Raw genomic sequence first — 26,572 nt, 5'->3', positions numbered from 1 at the left:
CAGCTACAAGACAAAGTTGCCCACTCTCACCACTCCTATTCACTGTAATAGTTGTCCCTTGGTATCTGTGGGGGATTGGTTCCAGGAGCTCCTGCGGGTGTTAAAATCCTTGGCATCCTTGGATGCTCAAGTCCCTTGTATAAAATGGTATAGTTCAATGCATACAGCTGGCCCTTTGTATCCAAAGATGTGAAACCCGTGGATACGGAGGGCTGACTGTACTGGAAGTCCTACCTAGGGCAATTAGGCAAGACAGAAATAAAAGGCATCCAAATTGGGAAGAAAGAAGTAAAACTGTCACTATTTGCTGACAATATGATCTTATATAAAGAAAATCCCAAACAGTTAATCAAAAACTCTTGGAACTAATCAATGATTTCAGTAAAGTGGCAGGTTACAAAATCAACTTACATAAAACAGTAGCATTCCTTTACACTAATGATGAAGCATCAAAACAAGAAACAAAGAAAACTATCCCATTCATAATAGCATCAAAAACAACAAAATACTTAGGGATAAATTTAGCCAAGGAAGTGAAAAATCTGTACAATGAAAACGATAAGACTTTGCTGAAAGAAATAAGAAGACACAAACAAATGCAGACATCCATGTTCATGGATCAAAGAGTGCTATCTTTTTAACGATGAGTAAGCTAAGAAAGATAGATGTCCATAATTAAGACTTTGAATACTTTTAGAGGTTGAAAATCTTTTCCAGTTGCTGTATTTTCCTTCATTATGTACTATTTGAGGGAGATGATCAGAACCCAATCAAAAAGCTGTATGGAATTTTAAAATATATATTTTATTTATTTATTTATATATATTATATATATATATATTATATATATTTATAATTATGTATGGGAGTTGACCTTAGCCTGTAATGCTTAGTAAACAAAACTTTTAGCCTTCCAGGTGTTAATGAGGATCTGACTTCCTTAATTTCACTCTCCAAATTCATAACTTAGATAACTATGTCTCAGAATTTGTCCTTATTATTGGATTTAAAAGTTAAATTTAAGTCCAAGGTGAGGAGTATAATGATAGAATGAGTCAGAAATTTAACAAAATTCCCAGTGGCCTGCTGCTCTATTTATCAAAAACTCATGTCTTCCCAATGTGACTGCACTGAAGATTAGGTTCATTCCTAAGCCAAATAAAATTCTCAATAAAATACTAAAGTTTATTTATCCTTTCATTTTTAGAGCTGCTTGTTTTATAGACTGTTCAGGGACAATCTTTCTCCTCTTTTGGTGTAAGTTAGGGGTCTAGAAACAGAACCATCTCTATCCTCTACAAACTTATTCTTAAAGCTTCTATAAAGAAAACATAAACCTGCTCTCCACCGGCTAGTTCTACTGAAAGTGACTAATACTAGGCCATGAGGCATGTGCTATAGGGAAACTTGGGGAGGCTGGTGGAATTCATCAGGTTAGTCAGAGATGACTAGAAAGGATACCATTCAGTTGAATTTCAAAGTAAAGACTGGTCTCTTCTTCACGCTTTGTACTAAATTACATACCGTCAGTTAAAAATGTAGAACTTTTTCCCTGCTAAGGTTATTTCCAAAAGGTTAAACATATTTTTAACCACGAAAAGTTTCAGATATTCATTTCTTAGGTAGTTTGGGAACAGTTCCAATATATTATTAATGACTAATTCTGGGATTTACTCCCTGAACAATGAACACATATGAATTTTCACTAACATCATGAATTCTGCAAAGACCCATCAAGAGAATGAGACCTCTAACATAGAAGTCTACACTTAACTTCCTTGGGGGCGTATTCTGGTCTCCCAGGTGAAATAAGTATCTTATAAGCCTATTCAACAATTATTTTTCTATTAAGCAAATCAATCAATCCCAGCCACGACCTCTTCCTTCAACATTATGTTTTAAATAATGAAATATCGTGAAAAATGAGAGTAACAAAGTATATCTAACCTGATTTTCTTTATTCTCAAAAGTTGGTTCAATGCTCAGGTGTCAGCAGAACTACATTTTAAACTAAGTATTCATATCAATCTATTACAATGATATACCTCTGATATTTTAGTTTTTTCAGAGATAATCTTTTTTTCAAAATTATTCCCTTCCTTCTTCAGCATTGTGCTTTTATCCAAATTATTTTGTGGTACCTTGAAAAACTTTTAAAAGTTTTTTTTTGGGGGGAGAGGGCACATTTATTACACTTATTTTTTACTCATCTACTCTTATTTAGGCATTTTCATTTTCTTAAGGAGATCTAATGTAAGTCAGTGGTTTGTCCTTACTTCAATCAAGTTCAGCAGGAAAATGTTTGTCTATGATTCTTTGAATTATAAAAGGTTATCATAATCTGAGTTTTATATTTTCTTTTCTCGAATTTGTCCTTTCAAGCCAATGAAGAAGATACAGTATATTCCATCACAAAATGATAGATGAGATTTTTCCATATGAAAGCTGAGGGCTGACAGACCAAAAACACAGGACTGCATCAATACCTGTAATATTGGTTTAAAAAGGAGACACTGAAGAAAATCATTTGACAGCAATGCAAATGTTTTTTAAAACACTAGGATTACTAAAGATAGTGAAAGGGAAATATAGAAAAAGGATTTCTTTTGCCTTAGAAACTTCATTTTATTTTACACATATTGTAGATATTATACCTTTTAGAAAGCCTGTTGAAACTTGATTTGAAACATTATTCATAGATGTTTATCTCTTAATGAGTCAAGCTGAGAATGTCCAAGCCTATACATTTAAGTGCAGGATTGGACAACCTTCAGAACCATTTGACTAGAGCATGAGTAGGTAAGTGAAGTCTATGGTCTCTAATTCATTCACATTTACTTACTCAATAATCCCATTATACATATATATTTAGGAGTCCACTGAGCTCCTACATGGGTAAGGCACTGTTCTAGAAGCTGGAGATACAGCAGTGAATGTGTCTGAAAACAGACATGGAACTTATATTCTAATTAGAGGGGAGAGAAAAATATACAGAATGTAAGATATAAGTGTTATAGAGAAAAAGCAGGGAAGAAGGGCAGGGAATGCTGGAGGTTTTAACTAGGGTGGTTAGGGAAGGGCTCTCTAAGAAGGGGACATTTGAACAGAGACATGAAAGAGATGAGGGAGTGAGTCACTGTGGATAACTGGGGGCAGAGTATTCCCAGCAGAGGGAACAGCAGGTAGAGGGAAAACATGTTTGGTCTTTCTAACAGCAGTAAGGAGACCAGGTGGAGTAAGCAACAGGGATGTAGGCAACAGGGATGTCTATAAAGGAGATGTTGTCAAGAAGCCAGACCACATGTGGCCTTGTTGGTGACTGTAAAGACTTTTAGCTTTTACTCTGAGGGAGATGCAAAGTCTTATTTGAGGATTTTAGACAGAGAAGTGATGTAATCTGGGTTATGTTTAAAAAGGACTACCCAGTCAGCTGCTGAAAACAGACTATAAAGGGCCAAGAAGGCAGGGAAATGGTTTAGGAAGCTATTAGAATAATCCAGGCAGTAGATGCTCATAGCTTGTGCCAGGGTGATAGTGGTAGAAATCAGGAGAAGTGGTTAGGTTACAAATTATACTCTGAATCATTCTTTCCAGGGTTAAAACAATGTATTAAATTATGATATATTTACTATCACATCAAAAAGAATAGAATATCTAGGAATAAACCTACCTAAGGAGGCAAAAGATGGGTATTCAGAAAACTATAAGATACTGATGCAAGAAATAAGAGATGCCACAAAGAGATGGTGAGATATACCATGTTCTTGGACTGGAAGAATCAATATTGTCAAAATGACTATACTACCTAGAGTAATCTACAGATTCAATGCAATCCCTATCAAATTACCAATACCATTTTTCACAAGATTAGAACAAAAAATTTTACAATTTGTATGGAAACACAAAAGACCCTGAATAGCCAAAGCAATCTTAAGAAAGAAGAATGGAGCTGGCGGAATCAGGCACCCTGACTTCAGACTATACTACAAAGTTACAGTAATCAAAACGGTATGGTACTGGCACAAAAACAGAAATATAGATCAATGGAACAGAATAGAAGGTCCAGAGATAAACCCATGCACCTATGGGCACCTAATCTATGACAAAGGAGGCAAGGATATACAATGGAGAAAAGACAGTGTCTTCAATAAGTGGCACTGGGAAAACTGGACAGGTACATGTAAAGGAATGAAATTAGAACATTCTCTAACACCATACACAAAAATACACTCAAAATGGATTAAAGACCTGAATGTAAGACCAGATACTATAAAACTCTTAGAGGAAAACATAGGCAGAATACTCTCTGACATAAATCACAGCAAGATCTTTTTTGATCCACCTCCTAGAGTAATGAAAATAAACAAATGGGACCTAATTAAACTTAAAAGCTCTTGCACACCAAAGGAAACCATAAACAAAACGAAAAGACAACCCACAGAATGGGAGAAAATATTTGCAAATGAAGTGACCGACAAGGGATTAATCTCCAAAATATACAAACAGCTCACGCAGCTCAATATCAAAAAAAAACCCCAACCCAATCAAAAAATGGGCAGAAGAGCTAAATAGACATTTCTCCAAAGAAGACATACAGATGGCCAAGAGACACATGAAAAGATGCTCAATATCATTTATTATCAGAAAAATGCAAATCAAAACTACAATGAAGTATCACCTCACACCAGTCAGATGGCCATCATCAAAAAATCTACAAACAATAAATGCTGGAGAGGGTGTGAAGAAAAGGGAACCCTCTTACACTGTTGATGGGAATGTAAATTGGTACAGCCACTATGGAAAACAGTATGGAGGCTCCTTAAAAAACTAAAAATAATAGAGCTACCATATGATCCAGCAATCCCACTCCTAGGCACACATCTGGAGAAAACCATAATTTGGAAGGATTCACTGCAGCACTATTTACAATAGCCAGGACATAGAAGCAACCTAAATGTCCACTGACGGATGAATGGATAAAGAGGATGTGGCACATATATACAATGGAATATTACTCAGCCATAAAAAAGAATGAAATAATGTCATTTGCAGTGACATGGATGGACCTAGAGATTATCATACAGAGTGAAGTCAGACAGAGAAGACAAATATCATATGATATCACTTATATGTGGAATCTAAAAAACGGTACAAATGAACGTACTTACAAAACGGAAATAGAGTCACAGATATAGAAAACAAACTTATGGTTACCAAGAGGGAAGGTGGGGGGATAAACTGGGAGATTGGGATTGACATATACACACTACTATATATAAAATAGATAATAAGGACCTACTGTATAGCACAGGGAACTCTACTCAATACTCTTTAATGACCTATATGGGAAAAGAATCTAAGAAAGAGTGGATATATGTGTATAACTGATTCACTTCGCTATACAGCAGAAACTAACATAACATTGTAAATCAACTATACTCCAATAAACATTAATTAAAAAAAAAAAGAAAAGTGACTTTCCATGAGAGGAAAAGATATAGAGTTAGAAAGGAAAAACAGTCCAGAAATGGCTAGTGATTTTCTTCCTTATTTTGTCCTGTCTTCAAACATAAGAGCAAGTAGGCAAGCAAACAAATGCTCAGAAAATACTGACCCTCATGTATGTCTCAAGTCCATATGATTACAGGAAAACTCACTTACCTGGATTGAGAATTCCTATGGCATTACTTTGCAGCTGATATTTCCAAAGACAGGTGACATGTTATTATAGGCAGAGTTACTTGGCTCCCTCCTATGGTCTAGGTCATTTTCTACACTTTCCAGGTATGTATTATTTGCAAGTCACAAAGCTTAGTCTTCTGATACTCTCTTATTTAATTTTCACCATTCTTGATGCATCTCCAACACATCACTTTTTACATTCTTTTACACATCTGCCTTTCTTTTTTATTTATTTATTTATTTATTTATTTTGCAGTACGCGGGCCTCTCACTACTGTGGCCTCTCCCGTTGTGGAGCACAGGCTCCGGACGCGCAGGCTCAGCGGCCATGGCTCACGGGCCCAGCCACTCCGCGGCATGTGGGATCTTCCTGGACCGGGGCACGAACCCATGTCCCCTGCATCGGCAGGCAGACTCTCAACCACTGTGCCACCAGGGAAGCCCCCTACATCTGCCTTTCTTACTATACTCTGAGTTCCACAAAGGCGGGGACCATATCTTATTCATCTTTATCTCTTTAGTACTTGGATTACTGCCTAGCATGTAGTAGGCAACCAACAAATTTTTGATAAATATAGAAAGTTTATTTGGATGGTGGAACAGTGGAAATGTTTTTGAACAAAGGCAGAACTAATAATTATTAAACAAAACCAAATATTTGAATTAAGGAAGTCTTTAAGTCAAATCTTGGCTTAATTATTCAGCTCAACAATTGTGTTCCAGCCAGTCTTATTTCTGGCCAGTAATATCTCAATAAGACTGTGAAAAGGATAAGAGGTGATACTTGTAGTAGGTACTCTGCATTTCGTGCTGGAAATCCCCGTGATTAAACTAAACTTAAAAAAAAAAATCACCAAAATTAAACTAAAAAAATACTAGTTTTCAGTTTTATGTATATATTTGTTGAGGAGACATTCACTGGGCACTAATGTCTATGCGAAAGCCTACACAGCTTATATTGAGTTCTCATTTTTAAAATAAACTTTCGAGTTGCTAAAAATATTTTAGTATACAGTGATACTTAAGAGATTCTTTTTTATAGAATCAAATATTTAAAGAAAGGAATCAAGTGAAATATATCCTATGGATTATTTTCTCCCACTACATTTAAAAATCTGACTTAAAGGAGTGACTCAAGTGCTGAATGCCCCACAAATAGATGGCATTTTATTCTTATAAATGATGGTTAAAGGAGTTATTTAGTATGAATTGGGATAGAAGACTGAGCAGGAAATTTGAGAAAAAACTGCTGGAGAAAGGAAGAAAATTCACGTTCAGGTTGCAATTATATCTGATGCTGATTAACTCAGTCATTATGCTTTAATGTAAAAGGGTGACAATCTCAACAACAGAGACTGCCAAGGCTGAGATGGTCTTTTGTGAGAAGCACAGTTCTATGGTATCACAGACTTGGTTCTGTGGCTGAAAATTAACAGTCTACAATGCTTTGCTGATCCTCAGAAATTCTTTGAAGAGCTGAAAACTTTTAAAATAAATTATTTTTATTTGGAAAATATTTTTCTTCATCTATTTTATAATGTATTGATATTTTAATTATCATAAGTTTATTATCAAAGTTGTTTATTAGATCCACAATATCTGCAGGTTTAAGACAGAAACTTGAAAGGATCTTCTGAGAAGGAGTTAAACTGACAATGTCTAGACTGTCAGTAAGTCAGTAAGTGAACTTTCTCTATGTACATTCATGAGTCAGTAAGTGAACTTTCTCTATGTACATTCATGAAGTACAGCATCATTTTAACTTTGAGACCTTGGGTAAACCCTAAGCGTACAATGTCCTGGTTTTCTCTTTTGTAAAATGGTAGTAATAATAAATAGTATCTATCTCATATGATGGTAATGAGGATTACATAAATGACTCTGGTGCAATCACAAAAATCTACTGAGCACCTACTAAGCACTGAGGATACAGCAGTGAACAAAGCACTCCCACTCCCCCTTAATAGGTAATGAACTTAGCATAGTACTTAAAACACTGTAAATACTCAACTAATTATAGCTATTATTATCTTGGTAATGTCAGATATAGCCCACAGAATGGGACTGTGTGTGCAAGATAAATGTGTATAGACAGTTTAAGATTCTTGGTTTATTTAAAAGCTATCAGCAAGAGGAGAGAATCTGTGGTAGATTCAAAATTGGGATTCTTTACATACTTCAGATTCTCTTCCTTTGGGAGGTACCAGTGATCCAGGTAGATTTTTTTTTTTTTTTTTTTTTAACCTCTTTATTGGGGTATAATTGCTTTACAATGGTGTGTTAGTTTCTGATTTATAACAAAGTGAATCAGCTATACATATACATGTGCTCCCATGTGTCTTCCCTCCAGGTAGACTTTAGTAGGCCTTGAGTCATCTGTCTATCCTTTACACTGCAAAACTCTGGAATTTCACCCAAATACTTTTACATAGTAGTTAACAAATAAAGAGCTTTCCAAGCTGAGTTCAGGAGTCATTATAGCAAGAATGTGAGTATGACTCATGAGTTTTCATTACTAATTCTCTTTGCACATTTAACTGGTACTCTGGCATTACAGAGATTCTGGTGTGGCTATAGGGATGTATAAAGCAAAAATGGAAGTTTCTTGATCTCCTTAATTTATAAGAGGTTAGGGCATCTATAGTTACCCAGGGCTTCATAAATCCCAGTAGGTGAGAAGATGAAAATGACAAAGAAGGGTGGAGAACAGTATTGTCAGAGGGTTTTAGCTTCAAATGAGTCAAGGATACCTACACAAAGAGGGAGGAGAAATGATTTAGAAGCAGTCATGGCAGGTGAGAAAGAGGCTGATCCTAATCAACCTAAGTCAGAGGTATGTGGGTCAAGAGAGAATGAGCAGCAAGCATTTGAGAAGGTTGCAAGGGAAACAATATTTTCTGTGGAGGACCAGGTTTCAAGACAGATTTAAAGCATGTGTGGGAATAGCTGAATAGTCCCAGCAACCAGGGGCCAGAATGAAACTGCTCCCAAGTGAATCCTCATGAAGACCTTCTGGGATGGTGGAAGGACTTCAAGTTTCTTCAGAAGGAGTCAGTGGAGCCCAGGTTGGATTGGGCTCCAAGGGAATTCTATACCAGGTGGGCAGGCTGAGAAAAGATCAATTCATGTCCAGAACTTTCATCATGTAATTAAAAAAAAAACAAAAAAAAACCCAACGGTAGGTCTTGGTAGATTTAGGAGAAAGGGTGATGCCTTCTCTGAAGTCAGCCACAGTCTAACCCTATCTTAAAAACTTATATTCACTGGGGTTATTAATCCTCAAGGCCATTTTAAATGAAGAGTTTAACACACATTAGAGGCCAAACTTAAGAAGTTAAGCAGAATGAGCTATAGATTTAATTCACAGCTAATTATATAACCTTTTACAAACCATTCTTAACTGTTCTGTACTATAGTTTCTTATTTCAAAAAACCTGCTCATGACAATGTCTGAGCCTCTTCTGTTATCACACGCAAATTAGACCATACCTATAAGAGTCCTTTGGAAGAAAGAAGTTAAAAAATATGCTTTTAAACCTAACGTCCAAACTAGAAAATCTTTCTAAGAAATTATAATTGACAACTCAATGCAGAGAACAACAGAATAAAACTAAGAAAACTTAGAATTTACTATTTTTAAAACTTAGTAAATATTGAAATATAAGTTTAAACTACTTTGGAATGAAACGACAACTTCTATCTCTATAACTTGTCTTAAGACTCATATTCAACCTCACTAGGGGCCTAAGAAATAGAAATTAAAACAGTAAGATACCATTTTCTCCTTATCTGATGGGACAAAAATTTTAAAGATTGATTACAGCTAGGGTTCAGAGTACTCTTAAACACTGCTAGCAAGTGGATACACTGGTACAATCTTTCAGAACAATCTGACAATATTTATCCAGAGATAAATGTACATATCCTTTAATTACACAATTCCATTTAGAATATGACTTACCAAAATACTCTTACATGTATGCAGATATATAAAAAGGTGTTTACAGCAGCAATGTTTGCTTAAAAAAAAAATGAGTAACAGTATAAATCTAAATGTATTGGCAGAGAAATGGCTGGGTAAATTGGTAAAAATGGAATAAAAGTTAGCCATGAGAAAGGTAGTCTTTATGAGCTGACAGACACATTCATAAAGAATTAAGTGGAAAAAAAATTAACTTATAGGACAGTGATCCTATTTTGATTTGTTTATAAAGATCCTTTAAAAACTACAATCAATAATTCTTTTATTATTTACACAAGAAACCCATATACCAAATATTCATATTCTAGTTTGTCTTAATCTGAAATTCATCCCAAAAGAAAGTCATATTAATTTTTTAAGCAAAAGGCTCTAGGTACAATTCAATATAAGAAAAATTTTAAAAATATTTGTGCTTTGTATCATGTCTTTGGGAAGCACAAATTAAAGGGAAAAAATTCTTACTTTTTTTTAGATACTGACTTCTATAAGCCCTTCTGGTTGAAACTGTGACTAAAACCCCACAGACATTTATAATATGATGCAAAATGACGTCTAAAATAACAATGTTTTAAAATTTAACATGCTACAAGTAACTGAAATGTCTTCTAAGTTACTTTTGTCTTCTTAAATCTAAAGAAAGATCTAAGATAAGCATATTTAAAGTATTGGTGGCTTGTCCTTCTTGCATGAGAATATTATACCACCAAGAGCCACTAATAAGCAGCATCAAGGCAGGCTTCATATAGACCTTTGTATACAACTGTTAAGTGTTTATATATATATTTTCATCTAACTATGAATGAATAAGTACACAAATTTTACATGTTATTTATTACATACCTCTTTAATTACAACCTGTACTTTGGCAAGCACATTAAGCCAAAGAAGCCAGCACAGGTTTACAAGATTTATTGATGCTGCCTCCTGATGAACCCATTCAGTAGGATCCCTATCCTGAGATATTAGAGCACTGATTTACATGATCAGTGGCCAAAGGGACATGACTATCATTATACACAGTGCATAGTAAACATGCTTTTAAGTAGGCTGGCAGATGGTTACAGATTGGCACAATGCCCCCAAAGTCCAACAAATTAGTTACATGCAGGATACTCACATCAGCATAGTGGCCTATCATATCACATCTGTCACACCGTTTTCTCCAGGAAGATCTTTCAAGACATCTGTGAGTAGAAGACATAGGCAAAGAACAGTCTAAGCAAAAGCGGGCCGGACAGGCATACTGGAGGTGTCCTCTCTCGGAGCAGAGGCAACAGGAGCGGACTTTCTATGTGGCAGACAAACAGAAAATCTCTTTAGCAAAATACTTCAGTCTCAAATAGAATACTACTGTTTCTTTTTCAGTATAATTCCATAAAAAGTTATTTCCAATTTGGGAACACAATGAAGGTCTTGAGCATAATTATAAAATCAAACAAAATGTCTGAAATCAGAGCTTTAACAAAACCATCTGTATCCTGTTGGTTGCCAAAAAGGCTTAGTCTGCATGTACTATCATCTGGCATCTATTTCTTATGCCTTGTCTTGTAGAACACTGACAAAGTGGAATGTGTCTGAGAGGGAAAGTAGGATGATGAGGATCTGGAAGCTAAGTCATAGGAGCAACAGATACAGAAAGAGGCTGCTTTGCCAGGCAAAGACAAAGAGGAAACAAGAGAGCCATCTCAAATATTTGAAAGGCAATCATTTGGGAGAGGAAGTTGGTAAGGGAAGGAATATTTGTTAAGGGCTTACTAGTGTCAAGAAATGTCTAAGGGGCTTCCCTGGTGGCGCAGTGGTTGAGAGTCCGCCTGCCAATGCGGGGGACACGGGTTCGTGCCCGGATCCGGGAAGATCCCACATGCCGCAGAGCGGCTGGGCCCGTGAACCATGGCCGCTGAGCCTGCGCGTCCGGAGCCTGTGCTCCGCAGCGGGAGAGGCCGCAGCAGTGAGAGGTCCACGTACCGCAAAAAAAAAAAAAAAAAGAAAAAGAAATGTCTAAGAGTTCTGTGTTATTTCAAAGACTGATGTATCTGTTTAACATAATTTACATCAATAAACATTTATAAATGCCTAAAATTATAATTTTCTAACAATGAAAATTATCCCACAATGAAACAAGCCGTGTCATAAAGTAGAAGGTTTAGAAGTGAAATGAGTCTCAGGAATCAATCTGATTCAATCTTCTCATTTTATAGAAAAGAAAAGAGAAGCACAAAAGGTGAAATGATTTGCCTAAGGTTGTACAACTACTAATAGGATGCTGAAATTGATTCTGGCTGTAGATTTATTGTTCTTTACTACTACTCTAGGCTGCGACCTACATAAACATGTAATAAGAAATTTAACACATATATTATATAACATTTGAATTGTAAGGTTGTAAGGGTTCTAACCCTATGATTTTGATTTTAACAATGTGGAAAGACACATTACGTATTTCACATACTTGTGGAAAGGGGCAGTTTTTTGACAAATGGCCACATTTGTCACAATTTCTACAGGTAACATTTTTGTTGACTGAATAGTAGCGGTGGGCCCATCTTCCAGATGTTCTTTTTTTACCTATCTGTGCCTAAGGGAAAAAAAAGATCAAGAATTAAAATTATTTCACTCTGTTCAAGAGAATTAACAGTCACAATCTGTTCAATTTAGAACTTAGAAACAGGGAACTTTGTATTCTTAAAAGGAGTTAGAAAAACTTAAAAGGGGTGCCATGAAAACAGCTCTACTTTTTACTTTTTGTCTGCGCATCTCCCCTATTCTTTTACACTTCTCCATATGGTTCCATTTCTTTTTTATCTTTCTCTACTTACGGTTCAGGTCTAGTAGGGGCACTGAAATGCATCATTTAGACATTCCAGTGGCATTCAGAGTCAAAGATATTGCTGACATATATCTGGATATATACCACATTTTTCTGAATGAGAAACTTGCTTAAATTTTTAGTTAGGGGTTGGTGTTTTTTATGATTTTGTCCTTTATAAAGTTATAAAACCACATAGTGGCCAAATACATTCCTTCTTTTGAACAGCCCAGGGTTACTGCCTACAAACTGGATTTTAATTTCTAAGAGAGAATGAGATAATTTCCTTCCCCTAGAGTCCTTTTAAGATCCATTCTGCCTACACTGATCTAATTCTAGCCAAAATCCAGTATCTTGCAAGAGAACATTAGCAAAGCATATCATATGGACTATCTAAAGAGGAACACCTAAATGCCAACCATGCTTTTATCTTGTTTGGTACAATGCCATCTTTGAAAAAAACTTTCATCTTTTACTTGTTATTCTGCTGAACTGGCCAAGTAGGCCTCAAAAGGAGACACAATCTAATTATCTCTTAACATTTTCCTTATACCAACTTGTAAAATTACTCTCTTTTCTAGCCATCTGTCATAATTAAGGCTAATAATTGACAAAGACAAACACCTGCCACATCCTAAATATAGACTAACCATTTCCTTACACTGAAGAAGCAGTTATTTCCGGTGTTGATCTTTAGTGGTATCAGGCAAAATGGGCTGAGAGGACTTACCATAGCAGAGAAGAAACAAAAGGGAAAGGGGACTAAATCATTATGGCAATTAACTGACTGACAAAAATCAAGGCTGAAATAGGCTTCTGAAAAATTCAATCACCCATAGACTAAAATTAAACTTTTTCTTACAAGATACTTGGACTGCTGCTACTTTTAAAAAGCTTATAAAGTCATCATAATGAAGTGAAACTACACCTCAAAGAAAATTATTATTCTATTATTCATAACTTCAAAACTGTTTTGATTTTACCTCAACGTCTTTGTCACTGATGAACCAGTTTACACCATCTTCTCCTACAAAACAAATAAAATGTTACTCGATCTTGACACCTTTAAAGCACTTGATTGACAATAAATTATTCAATCTGTCAGTATTGAAATTGAACCCCAAAGGTGTAGTGAGAAATGTGAACCCCTTAACATCTTATCTTGACACCGTCATTATTTGTGTGGCTCTGAACAAATACTTAACCTCTCTTAATCTCAGTTTCCTTACCTTTGAAATGGGAATAATAGTATTTTCCCTGTATACCTAAAAAATATTGCGCGAAATAAGTGAGATACATGAAAATGCTTTAAAAACCATCAAACTATAAACAAATATATATATATAAAAATCACTGAAGGGACCAAAAACCCAACAGCAGGTGCAGAGAGAAATCTTATCTGAACTTCCCTTATCTGACTAAAAGCCTGCTTTGTGAGTCAGCTGCTACAGCCCCTCTCCCCAACTCAGAAGTCTCTAGTCAGGAAAGTCACTGACCTTGGGTACCAGGACATTCCCCCAAAACTGTGTAAACAAGCACATCAAAACCTTCTATCAGGGCTTCCCTGGTGGCGCAGTAGTTGAGAGTCTGCCTGCCGATACAGAGGACACGGGTTTGTGTCCCGGTCTGGGAAGATCCTACATGCCGCGGAGCGGCTGGGCCCATGAGCCATGGCCGCTGAGCCTGAGCGTCCGGAGCCTGAGCGTGGAGCCTGTGCTCCGCCACAACAGTGAGAGGCCCGCATACCACAAACAAACAAACAAAAAAACCTTCTATCTTCTGAAGCCCTAAATCCTCCCTTTTGTTAAGTTAGTATACAAACCTTTACCTTTGGCTATTTAGTGAGTTACTCATTACTGAGTGCTTCCACCCTTGGTCTTTTCTCCTGTAACTCTCTCCATTGTCAGTTAACTCGCAGGTCCCCCACCATTCAGACCCAAGTAGGTAGAAGAAAGGTTTTTCCTTCCAATATCAGTATTAACTGTGTCCCTGTGTCCGCCAGCTTCTCACTGTAACATTTTTGTAAGGTGGACTCTGAATACTATCTCATGATTAGAGCTAGGAATTTAGCACTGTATTTTACAACATCAAAAATAGTGAAGTAAAAGAGCAAAAACAGAAGGCCAAATATCCAGAAGACAGTGACCAATCTAAAAATATAACTGTAAAAACCTACGGGGGTGGGAGCCCTACATTTTTCTTTATCAGCTGTTTTCTTCTCTTTGCACTGCCCCTTTACAAACTTGCAAATGGCTGCTATTCCCTTGGTCCATCCATGGCCAAGGAGGAAGGGACATATGACTAATGCAGAAGTTAAGGTGTCAACAAAGGACTGAAAGATTTTTTCTTCCCCCAAAGCAAAGATTTCCTCCTTCCTCCTATCTACTCTTCTTCTCTATCTCAAAAACACAAATTGAGCTTGACTCTTCTTTGAAAGGAATTTTGAAGAGACATGAAGTAATCTACATTTTCCCAGGCCTACCAGGAGTAAGTGTCTCGAGATACATTTTAAAATAAAATACCTTTACTAAGAAAACCAAGAGGCTGCTTTACAAAAAGACCAATCCATAGGAGAGCAGAGATGCTGTGCTGATGATTATTTCCTTTGTAAAATTCGGAGGCTGCATCCATATACTGAGAGTGGAGAATACATTAAATAGCAGCAGCTTCATCATCACCATCCACGCTATTATTCTTTCATTCAAAGGATTCGTCTAAGGAGCATGCTTTGCTGTAACTTTCAAAGCTGCCTTTTGTACCTCCATGTCCTTCATCATTAAAACTCAAAATGACCACTTAAAATCACTTTAATTATAAAACTGGCTTAATATTGTCCTTAAAAAAGCAACTCCCAAACCAAGGAAATGCAAAATAGCAACTGTTACCACCCCCAAACTCCAATAAATTTACACATGAACAGAGAATATTGAAAGAAGGAAAGGTTTACAAGGGAGATCAGCTCCATTTAGATTGTTTTAACATACCCGTGGAATTCAACAATATTCTAGGTTACATACTAACTCCTCCTCGACAAGCTACAGTATATTCTTACTGTAGAAAATTTGTCAGCAAGTACACAAAATAGGCTTCAATTACAAGTGAAATCAGACTTCTGGGTGGTAAATGAAGTAAAGACATCACGAGGAAAATATAAGTCAACTCTTGGCCCTACTCATGGTTCAGTTTTGGTTCTACCCTAGCAATAACTGACTCTAATACCTATCCTGTTTGCTCCTTAACTCCAAATCCCAACCTAATGGAAGCTTTGTCTAAGAGCAACTCATTAGAACTTCCACAGGCAGCCAATTCTCCACTTTGCTCAATTTCTGGTAAGGGACTTGTCAGAAATGTGGGCTCCAGACTTAACCCTATCTCTTATTTGCTGTGTGGTGTCGGGCAGGTTATTTATCCTCTCTGGGTCTGTTTAGTAATGGGTTGGATAAAGTGGTATCCATGGCATCTTCTAGCACTAAGTTTCTGTGATTCTATCAAATTTTCATTCATTACTGGAATCAAATACATTGTTACTTAGTCTACATTACCTGAATCCTCCAGGTCTTTGCAACCAACACAGAGTGTCTTGCCTTAAAGACAAGTTCCCACAGGGCCTGGGAGCACCTGCCTTCTATGTGTGTACCAGCCAATGCCACAGAATATAAAATGGGATTGCCCTAAAGTGTAAAATTAGGACTGCCCTAAAGATGCCTAATATCAACTCTTACGCTTTATAGCCTTGTCTTGCTAAGATCCAGGACTATGATTCTTTTCAGACTTTAGAACTATAATCAAAACAATAACTGATAACTCTCTTTGCATTAAATTAGCTCAGTTTAACAAACATGTATTGAAAGGTTAGAATAAGCAAGGTGCTATAGGGTAAACAAAACTGATAAGAGCTTATAACTTAGGCAAACACAAAAAGATAAAAAGAAAAGGAGTAGGAGAGAACCAAACAAGATACTATGGTAAATTCAGAGGAAGAGCAGATATCTGAATTTAGGGAGAAAGGGGAAAAAAGTCACAGAAGGCTGTGCCATAAAAGAAAACTGTATTGAGGTATAATTTACATATTATAAAATATACCCACGTAAAAAATACAGTATGATGCATTTTGACAAACGTACACACCTGTGTAACCACCACAAAAATCAAATGTAGAACATTTCCATCATCCCAAAACATCACCTTGAGCATATTTGCAATCAGTCCCCCACCCGAGGCAACCACTGATTTGCTTTCGCTCACGACAGGTTCATTTTGCCTGCTCTAGGACTGCATATAAATAGAATCATACATTATGTACCATTTTGTATATGGCTTCTTTCACTCTGAATATTTGTGAAAGTCATCATTCATGTTGTTAGGTAGTAGTAGTTTGTTCCTTTCTTACTGCTGAGCAGTATTCCACTGTGTGGCTACAACAATTTGTTTAGCTGTTCATCTCCTGAAGAACATTTAGGTTGCTTCCAGTTTTTCTAAATTATAAATAAAGCAGCAATAAACATTCTAGTGAGACTCTTTCTTCTTACTTGACATAAGTTTTCATTTCCCTTGGGAAAATAGCTAGGAGTAGAATTATTAGATATGGTAAGTATGTCTTTACCTTCATATGAAACTGGCAAATTTTCCCAAAGTGACTGTATCATTTTACACTCTTATCAGCATTGTATGAGAGTCCCAGCTAGCTTCATAATCTCACCAATACTTGGAATTTCAGTTATTTAAAAAAATTTTATTGATGTATAGCTGATTTACAACACTGTGTTAGTTTCTGCTGTACAGCAAGGTGAATCAGACATAAATATATAGCCACTCTTTTTCAGATTCTTTTCCCATATAGGTCATTACAGGGTATTGAGTAGAGTTCCCTGTGCTATACAGTAGGTCCTTATTATCTATTTTATATATAGTAGTGTGTATATGTCAATCCCAATCTCCCAATTTATCCCTCCCCCCCCTTTCCCTCTTGGTAACCATAAGTTTGTTTTCTATATCTGTGACTCTATTTCTGTTTTGTAAATAAGTTCATTTGTACCATATTTTTAGATTCCACATATAAGTGATACCATATTTGTTTTCTCTGTCTGACTTACTTTACTCTGTATGATAATCTCTAGGTCTATCCATGTCACTGCAAATGGTATTATTTCATTCTTTTTTATGGCTGAGTAATATTCCATTGTATATACATACCATATCTTCTTTATCGATTCATCTGTTGATGGACATTCAGGTTGCTTCCATGTCTTGGCTATTGTAAGCAGTGCTGCCACGAAGACTGGGGTGCATGTGTTCTTTCAAATTATGGTTTTCTCTGGATATATGCCCAGGAGTAGGATAGCTGGATCACATGGTAGTTCTATTTCTAGCTTTTTAAAGGGATGTCCATACTGGTTGTGCCAAGTTTGGAATTGTCAGTCTTTTAAATTTTAACCTTAGAATGGGTGTGAAGTAGTATTCATTATGATTTTAATGGGCATTACTCTGACGAATACAGTGAATAAAGCCAGTTTTACTGCCTCTTTTCCAATCTGTATGCCTTTTCCTTCTTTTTCCTACCTCACTGCCTTATGCAGGACTTCCATTATGATACTCAATATTAGTGGTGACAGCAGATAATCTTTGCTTTGTTCCCAATTTTAGGGAAAAAACATTCAGATTTTCACAATTAAGTATACTGTTTGCTGTAGATTTTTCATAACAGGTTGAGGAAATTCCTTTCTATTCCTAGTTTCCTGAGTTTTTAATATGAATGTGTGTTGAATTTTATCAAGTGCCTTTTCTCTATCACCTGAGAAAGCCCATGGTTTTTCCTCTCTCATTCTCTTAATACAGTGAATTACAGTGATTTCATTTTCAAATGTTAAACCAACCTTGTATTCTGTGATTAACTCCACTTGGTTAGAATGTATTATTCTTTAGAATATGCTGCAGAATTCAACTTGCTTTTATTAAGAATTTTTACATCTGTGTTCATGAAGGATATTGGCTTATACTTTTCTTATAATGTCTGTCTGGTTTTGATACTGGTGTAAAACTGGCCTCACAAGAGTTCGGGAAGTGTTGGGAAGAGTTTGTGTAGGACTGGTATTATTTCTTCCTTAAATATCTGATAGAATTCACCAGTGAATTCATCTAGGTTGGAGTTTTCCTTGTTTGTGGATCAAGAATTTTACTTGTAGGGAGGTTTTAAAACAGTAATTCCATTTTTTAAGTAGATATGGAGCTATTCACATTTTCTATTTCTTCTTGGGCCAGTTTTGATAATTTGTGACTTTCAAGGAATTTGTCTAAATTGTTGAAATTATGGGCATAACGTTGTCCATAATACTCTCTTATTATTTTCCTTTGAATAATCTAATTTGTACTTATGCCTATTCAGTAAATTTTTTATCTCAAATATATATTTCAGCTCTAGAAGTTCCATTTGCTTCTTTTTTATACCTCTCATTTCTCTTATTATATTTCTCCCTTCCTTTAAATTTCAGAGTACATTTTTAACAGCTGTTTTAAAGTCCCTGCTGCTAATTTCATATCTCTGTTATTTCTAGGTTTGTATCACTTGACTGATTTTTCTCCTGGTTATGAGTGACATTTTCCTGCTTTTTTGAATGCCTAGTAATTTTTTTCCCCCCTTGGTTGCTACTGAGGTACACTGTTGAGTGTCTTTTTTTTTAATTTATAAAATTTATTTATTTATTTTTGGCTGTGTTAGGTCTTTGTTGCTGTGTGCGGGCTGTTTCTAGTTGCGGTGCAAGGGCTTCTCATTGCGGTGGCTTCTCTTGTTGTGGAACATGGGCTCTAGGCGTGCAGGCTTCAGTAGTTGTGGCACGTGGGCTCAGCAGTTGTGGTGCACGGGCTTAGTTGCTCCGCGGCATGTGGGATCTTCCTGGACCAGGGCTCGAACCCGTGTCCCTTGCATTGGCAGGCGGATTCTTAACCACTGTGCCACCAGGGAAGCCCCTGTTGAGTGTCTTGATTTTTTCTTACTTTAAAAAGTGTGAGACTCTGTTTTGACATGCAGTTAAGTAACCTCCAGATCAGCTGACCCTTCTGAGACTTTTAAAGCTTTGCTAGGGTAGGTCCAGAGTAGCTTTTACTTAGGGTTAATTAAGCCCTACTACTAAGATGTATCTTAGTAGTGGGGTCACTACTGAATGTCTAGGGTGTTTAACACAGTCTCTCCAATCTGGCAAGTAAGAACTCGGGTTAAGTTCTGGGAATTGTTTGGCTTCCAGTAGGTTTTTGTCCACGTCTAGTGGAGTTCTGCCCTATCCATGGGCAGAGAACTCAGTATCCTTGGTATTCATCGGTACACCCCAACGCAGATTTCTGGAGTTATATCCGTTTCAGCTCTCTCTCTCTCTCTCCAGTACTATGCCTCACAAACTACAGCTTCTTTAGCCTCTCTGAACTCTGATCTCTGTCTTCTCATCTTAGTGAGATGGCCATGTTGTGCCTGGGTTCCCTTTCTTAGCACCACGATGCAGGTTGATTGTAGGGTGCACCTCCTTCATTTCCATATTCTCATGTATCATGGTCCAGTACTGCCTGCTGTTCAATGTCTGGAAATGTGCTAATTGATCTGTAGTTAAGTCAATCCACTAAAATTTTTCATTTCAAATATTGTATATTTCAGCTCTATAAGTTCCCTTTGGTTCTCTTTTATATCTTCCATTTCCCTTCTTATTATATGCCTCTTTCCCTTTAAACCTCTGTATATTTATAATGTCTGTTTTAAAGTCCTTGTCTGCTAATTTCATCATCTCTTGTCAGAAGGGCAAGTCTGGTATAAGTTAACACAATATGGCTGGAAGCAAACATCTTGAATAGGATTTTAACAGGTGATGAAGGACACAAGTAAAAAGGAAAGGCACAAGCAACATAATGAAAGAGGTAAAAGGATACAGCAAACAATACAGGTTGATTGGAACAAAGGGTGTGATAATTCCTTTACTAAGAATTTTCACCTTTTTATATATAAAGAATACTGAGAATTAAAATATTATTACTTAGAATAAGCTTTTTACCTGAAACACATATGAGGACTTACTAATTGATATTAAATCTATTCTTCCAACTAAGAAATTTTACTAATTAATATTAAATCTATTCTTCCAACTAAGAAATTTTCCATGTCTTTCCTCTTTTAGTTTAACTTTAAAAGTCTTGACTTCCTACTGTGTGGAGCTTTCCAAAGAATAGTACATCAGGCTTCTTTCTGCCAGAGTAGTACTCTTGAAAGCAGAGATAGTAAAACAGTATTACAGGGTGGTTTTGTTAATACTATGCAACAAACAGAATATTTTCTATCTTTTGAAATAACTTCAAGACAAAAAAGCAAACCCCAAAGAAAAGTGAACCCATAACCTTACACATTTTACACATTTTCTATTTCTGGAACTATTCTGCTATCTTTATTTCTCCGTTCCTCCTTTCCCTCCTTCCTTCTCTCTCTTTCTCTCATGCATAAAGATAAACATCTTTCAAATTTATATGGTGATGGTGACTTACAGTCTATAAATTGTTTAAAATACATATTTCATCTTCAGAACAATCCTGTATGGTTACACAAATGTTCATTTTTAAAATGTGTGTGCTTTCTACAAAAAATTGCAATTGTTGCTTTTGTGAAATATAGTGCTAATGTAGCTATTTACCCATAAGACCGCACTCAGTTTTCAAAGGATCTAAGGAAGAGTTTGGGCTAAATTTCTGAGCAGTAAAGCCAGTTCATGCTTTGCTTCAATTATACTTAGTCTGCCTAAATTCTTGTGGGTGGGAATTGGTGAAGATCATCTCTTTGCTGGGAAAGCAGGCACAATTATAGAGCTGGTTCTCTCTACCTTTCGGGATAATTTGACAGGAAGTAAGAGTTAGTGAAATGTTTTTCCTAAGATCACCAAAGATTATAGAAGATTTCACTTCAGCATATCTAGGTGGTCATTTTCAGTACAGGAGCCAGGTACTAAGAAGAATCTTTTCCTGAGCCTAATACACTATAGCCCCTTCTTACACGGAAGCCATAGGTGCCTTACATTTTCTAGATATCCTAATTACTAACATCTAAAATTTTAAGTCTCATTACAATTCAGTGAAGAGGTATATATTTATGATTTTCTCCACATACAATGGACTTGAATTTAATATTCAGCAAAGTAGATATAAGAAGTTATTTTGCTACTACTAATTATTTAAGAACGTAAATGTGATTTTCCTCAAAGTATAAAATGTTTTCATTTAATGTAGCGTTGAGTTAATTTTCAACAAATATTCACTGAAAATCTCTCATGTAAAAGACAGTGTAGGAGAGAGAAGGATGACTAAGACATGGTGTTTGCCCTCAAGGAACTTATCATATAGTAGAGTAGTATGTACTATCTTGGGGCTAAAGAATCTAAAAAGTATTACTGTGTTAAGTAAATAACCATGATAATCTCATTTTTTAAAAATAGGATGGGACGTCCCTGGTGGCACAGTGGTTGAGAATCCACCCGCCAATGCAGGGGACACGGATTTGATCCCTGGTCCAGGACAATCCTACGTGCCGCAGAGCAACTAAGCCCGTGTGCCACAACTACTGAGCCTGCGTGCCACAACTACTGAGACTGCGTGCCACAACTACTGAAGCCTGCAGGCCTACAGCCTGTGCTCCACAATAAGAGAAGCCACTGCAATGAGAAGCCCACGCACTGCAATGAAGAGTAGCCCCCATTCGACGCAACTAGAGAAAGCCCATGCGCAGCAACAAAGACCCAACACAGCCAAAAATAAATAAAATTTAAAAAAATTTTTAAAAATAAGATGATTTAATTAACATCAAGTTTTTAAAAAGACTGAAAGTCCTCTATTATTTGGGATATGGGTTATTTAACAAGAAATACTGAATTCTACCAATGATCAATTAATTAACTTAGGATGACTGTGTCACCAAAACAGTCTTCATACAATATTAAGTATGCCAGTTCTCTAGCAACTGTTTTCTCTCCAAATAATTGGTGAGTCTATAGACAGGCTCACAGATGCGGACTGGGAAAAAAGAGACAATGGTTGGTATATACCTGCAATCCCTAAGGAACCTAGATTTGGGGCATTCTCAATACGTTTTCTCTCACTTGCAGTATGCAGCCAAAACTCTGACTCATATGACATGGCATTCTTTCACTACATTAAAACACACTGAGGGACTTCCCTGGTGGTCCAGTGGTTAAGACTCCATGCTTCCACTGCAGGGGGCGTGGGTTCAATCCCTGGTCAGGGAACTAAGATCCCACATGACACATGGCACGGCCTTAAAAAAAAACCAAGAAAACAACAACAAACAAAAACCAAAAACCCCACAAAACATAAAGAATATCAATTGAGGTTAAATAATTTGGCAGTTATAGCATAAAAGACAAATCAACCATATTACATTTCTAAATTTATTGCCCGCACTCACTTTTTATATACCTAACATTTTAAACTAAAAGGTCCTACTGTTTGTAATTTAACACTTCTAGTGCTTTCCCTTTTCTGTACTTTTCGTCATTTTATTCCCTTGATCTTCAACACCATAACCCTCTTTGCCTAATTTTCTACCTAACTCAGTCCAATTTCCATGATTATAATTTTTTTTTTTCCCTGCAGGGCTGCTTTCCCTCCAGAGGCTGGGGAAGATCCATTTCCTGGCCTTTCCCAGCTTCTAGAAGCTGCCTTTACCTTCAAAGCCAGCAGCAACACTTTTTTTTTTCTGGCTACACACGCGGCTTGTGGGATCTTAGTTACCCAACCAGGGATCGAACCTGGGCCCCTGGCCGTGAGAGCACAGAGTCCTAACCACTGGACTGTCAGTGAAGTCCCATGATTATAAATTCTGAATATTCTGTAAGGCTCTGCTCTTCACATTTAATGAGTATATGGATAATATTCAGTACATTTCTCATTTGACCTCTGTGAGCAGTCAACAATTTCTTGGCTGATAAAACAAGCTACTTTCCTAGTTCTTGTTCCCCTTTACAGTTTCTTCTTCCTTCAGTGGCCACTTGGTATATTCCATTCTTTGTCCTCATTCTCATTCTACATTCTTTGCCCCAGGTTGTCATACATGGCCATTGAGAGAACCACCAAACCTGTATTTCCAGGCCCAATCTTTTCTTGAGCTCCTGATCTATGGGATATTGGGATTAGATATCTTATAGGTAACTCAAACTCGTAATTACTAAGAATAAATTCTTTACCTTATCCCCATTCCTTGCGTTTCTCTCTTAAAAACAAACCCTACTTCTCCTCCTTGTATATTCTCTCAGTAACTTGTACCACAGTTTATTTTCCATATCAAAACCTCAACTCTTCCCTTTCACCTTTCATACAATTGCTCACCAAATCTATTCATAATAACCTCAATGGCATTAGGCTGACCCAGAGACACTTAATTTCTCACCTAGATTATTAAAATAATTTCTAACTATCTCTAGTACCACAACCCATTTTTGCCTTCCTCTGTTACTGGAATAATGTTTCTTTTTCTTTCTTTTTTATTTAGGGATTTTTTTTTTTTTTAGGTATAGCTGACATGTATTAGTTTCAGGTGTATAACATAACAATTTGATATTTGTATATATTGTGAATGAAATAATGTTTCTAAAGCAGAAACGTGAAAACATTCTGCCCTGAATGATCCCTCAATGCCTGCAGAATCAATGTAAAACTCCTCTGTATGTCACACAGTGCCTTCCAAGATTTGGCCCTTACTTATTTCTCTGGCTTCACCTTCCTGATGCCAATGCTCCAGCTATGCCTAATACTTTTCCCAATGTGTCCTCTTGTTATCTGCAACTATGCTTATGCATGTATTCCCTGGAACACAAGCCAACCCCAATTTCAACCACTTGGAACTAGGACTTGGTCTTCAAGTCTCAAATCATGTGTTACCTCATCCATTGATGTCATCCCTGATAACACCTCAAAAGCAGAGATGATCACCCTCAACTTTGTAACACCCTGGACTTTAACCTTGTTATTTCTATCTTTGTATCATCCACACACCAAAGCATGATTCCTTAGTTGTCATAGGTACTCATGTTTACTGAATGAATTACCTAAATAACATTTCCTCTTTTGAATTCATTCGGTAGAATTATTTTCTCTCTCACTCATAGTCTAAAGCAGCTTATTTGTATCTCTTAGGCTATTGAGAATTTCTAAACTTTGTATTAAGACCTATATTAATAAATATTTTATTTCCATCACAAAATTGTAAGTTCTATCTATCCAGTTATCAGCATATCTTGCATACTGTGAATGGAAAAAATTTAAAAGAAAAAGGAAAGAAAAGGAAGCATATGTAAACATGCTTACACGTATGCTCACACAAGTAAACACTGTTCTGAACTGGGGTACATTAGCCAATAGATAATTTTATAGATTGTCATTGTATATATAAAAGTTCAATTGATAATTCTCAATGGCTAAGGAAAAAACTTGGAATTTCCGTAGTAAGCAACTCTAGAAACTAAAAAAGAACTTTAAAAAAAAATCACTGTTATCGAATAAAATTACTTGGCAGACACAGGATTCACATGTAATCTAAGATAATTGGACATTTATAGATAATCCTGCCTGTAGCTAGCCAGGGTTTACGGATTAAAGATCACAAAGATGAAGCTGCAAGATATTTGTTATATTCTTTCCTGAGCCTAACTCCACTATACCAGATTTCCCCCTGGGATCTTCTCACTTTTAATAAGCAACCAAATCAGCCACAAATGAAGTTACTATTCCCAACTTCATCAGTAGCATCTGTTATTTCAACGGAAACTTTTGAAATACACACAATGCCACACGCAAATCCCCTGAGGGCTGAGCCACTTTATTCACACGTATTCTTCTCAAACTGCTCTTTATTTCTGTCTTGGTTTTCTCTTATTTATACTTTTCCATTTAACACTGGTCACAAAACCATTTCGTCATTAAATTTTTGCATTGTGTAACTGGCAACAGTTTAAATAAAACAATTTTAGTAGAATTTGCAAGTCAGGCATCAAATTGTTCATCTTATTTTAAATCATATTAAATTTACCAGAAATTTTATATTTTTAAGTGTGTGTAAATGATAAATGGGGATTTATCTTTTCTTTTTTTAGAGGTATAGGAGGAAGAAGAAAGAGGAAATAAATACAGGTGCTTAGCACAGGGTTATACAGAGCTCTTGCAAAGTTTATCAGTCATATAAAGGCTTTTGTGTATCCCCAAAGACACACGCGCACACACACACACACACACACACACACACACACACACACACACACACACACGAGTTCCCTCTCATCCCCCATTCCCTCCATCCCAAGGATTTAGTCAATAAACCACCTGCTTAAGAAATACTTGTTTAGAAATAAAAGACTCCTCAAATTACACTAAGTAACAAGAACAGAAAAGGAAAAAGTATCAACAGAAACAGTAAATATGGTGGGATTATGGGAGTTGTTTTTTCTTCTTTTAAAGATATCTACGATTCCTATTCCCCACTTTCACCCTTTCCTGTCCAAAATATACAATGTGGACACTTGAAACATCTGTAAAATGACAAGCACATATAAAACACATCCAGATTTAATGAAGAGGCTACTTTTTAAAGATATTATAGGTTTCTAGAGAAGATTTAAAGGCTATATAAAGTTGGTATCTACCTGCTGGTAAAAATTTAATACAAATCTGTAAGCTATATTCTTTCAGCCATCCTTCTATTCAACATTTGCCTCCCTCCCAAATCCTTTTTCTTTTTCTTTACCTATCATTAACTTTGTGTGTGAGCACATGTATGGTCTTCAATGTCTGGTTCTCTCTTCACTCTCTCCTTGGTGAAATAAGTCACTCCAAAACAATTCGTTTTTATTATTTTGGGGGCTCATATTTTCTTCAAATCTCTCTCCAGGCCTTAAGACCAAATATGTCCCGGCTTACATTTATAACTGTTTACAGGATGTATCACAAACATTTATATTACAGTCATTGCAAAAATAACATATCCGAAGTACAACTCATCTTTACAACCCCACTTGAAACTGGCTCTTTCTTCCCTGCTGTTATTAATGACTCAAAATATAGGTTTGTTTTCATCT

General features: G+C 36.3%; 1 protein-coding gene across 3 annotated transcripts in view; it reads right to left on the bottom strand.

Moving 5' to 3' along the window:
* ZCCHC7 (zinc finger CCHC-type containing 7) overlaps positions 1 to 26,572 on the bottom strand; it is a 239,797-nt gene that overhangs the window by 44,026 nt on the left and 169,199 nt on the right. For all 3 annotated transcript variants that reach the window (XM_024763061.1, XM_024763059.1, XM_024763060.1), the window contains exons 3-5: positions 13,454 to 13,497; positions 12,114 to 12,239; positions 10,782 to 10,952 (exon numbers count right to left, since the gene is read on the bottom strand). In XM_024763061.1, coding sequence (XP_024618829.1) covers positions 10,782 to 10,952; positions 12,114 to 12,239; positions 13,454 to 13,497 — 341 coding nt within the window. The remainder of the gene's footprint in view (positions 1 to 10,781; positions 10,953 to 12,113; positions 12,240 to 13,453; positions 13,498 to 26,572) is intronic.

This window comes from Neophocaena asiaeorientalis, unplaced genomic scaffold (genome assembly GCF_003031525.2).
Source record: "Neophocaena asiaeorientalis asiaeorientalis breed wild unplaced genomic scaffold, Neophocaena_asiaeorientalis_V1.1 scaffold449, whole genome shotgun sequence".
Taxonomy (NCBI): domain Eukaryota; kingdom Metazoa; phylum Chordata; class Mammalia; order Artiodactyla; family Phocoenidae; genus Neophocaena; species Neophocaena asiaeorientalis.
Note: the sequence above shows the minus strand (reverse complement) of the source record. Positions and strands in the feature narration are given on the sequence as shown.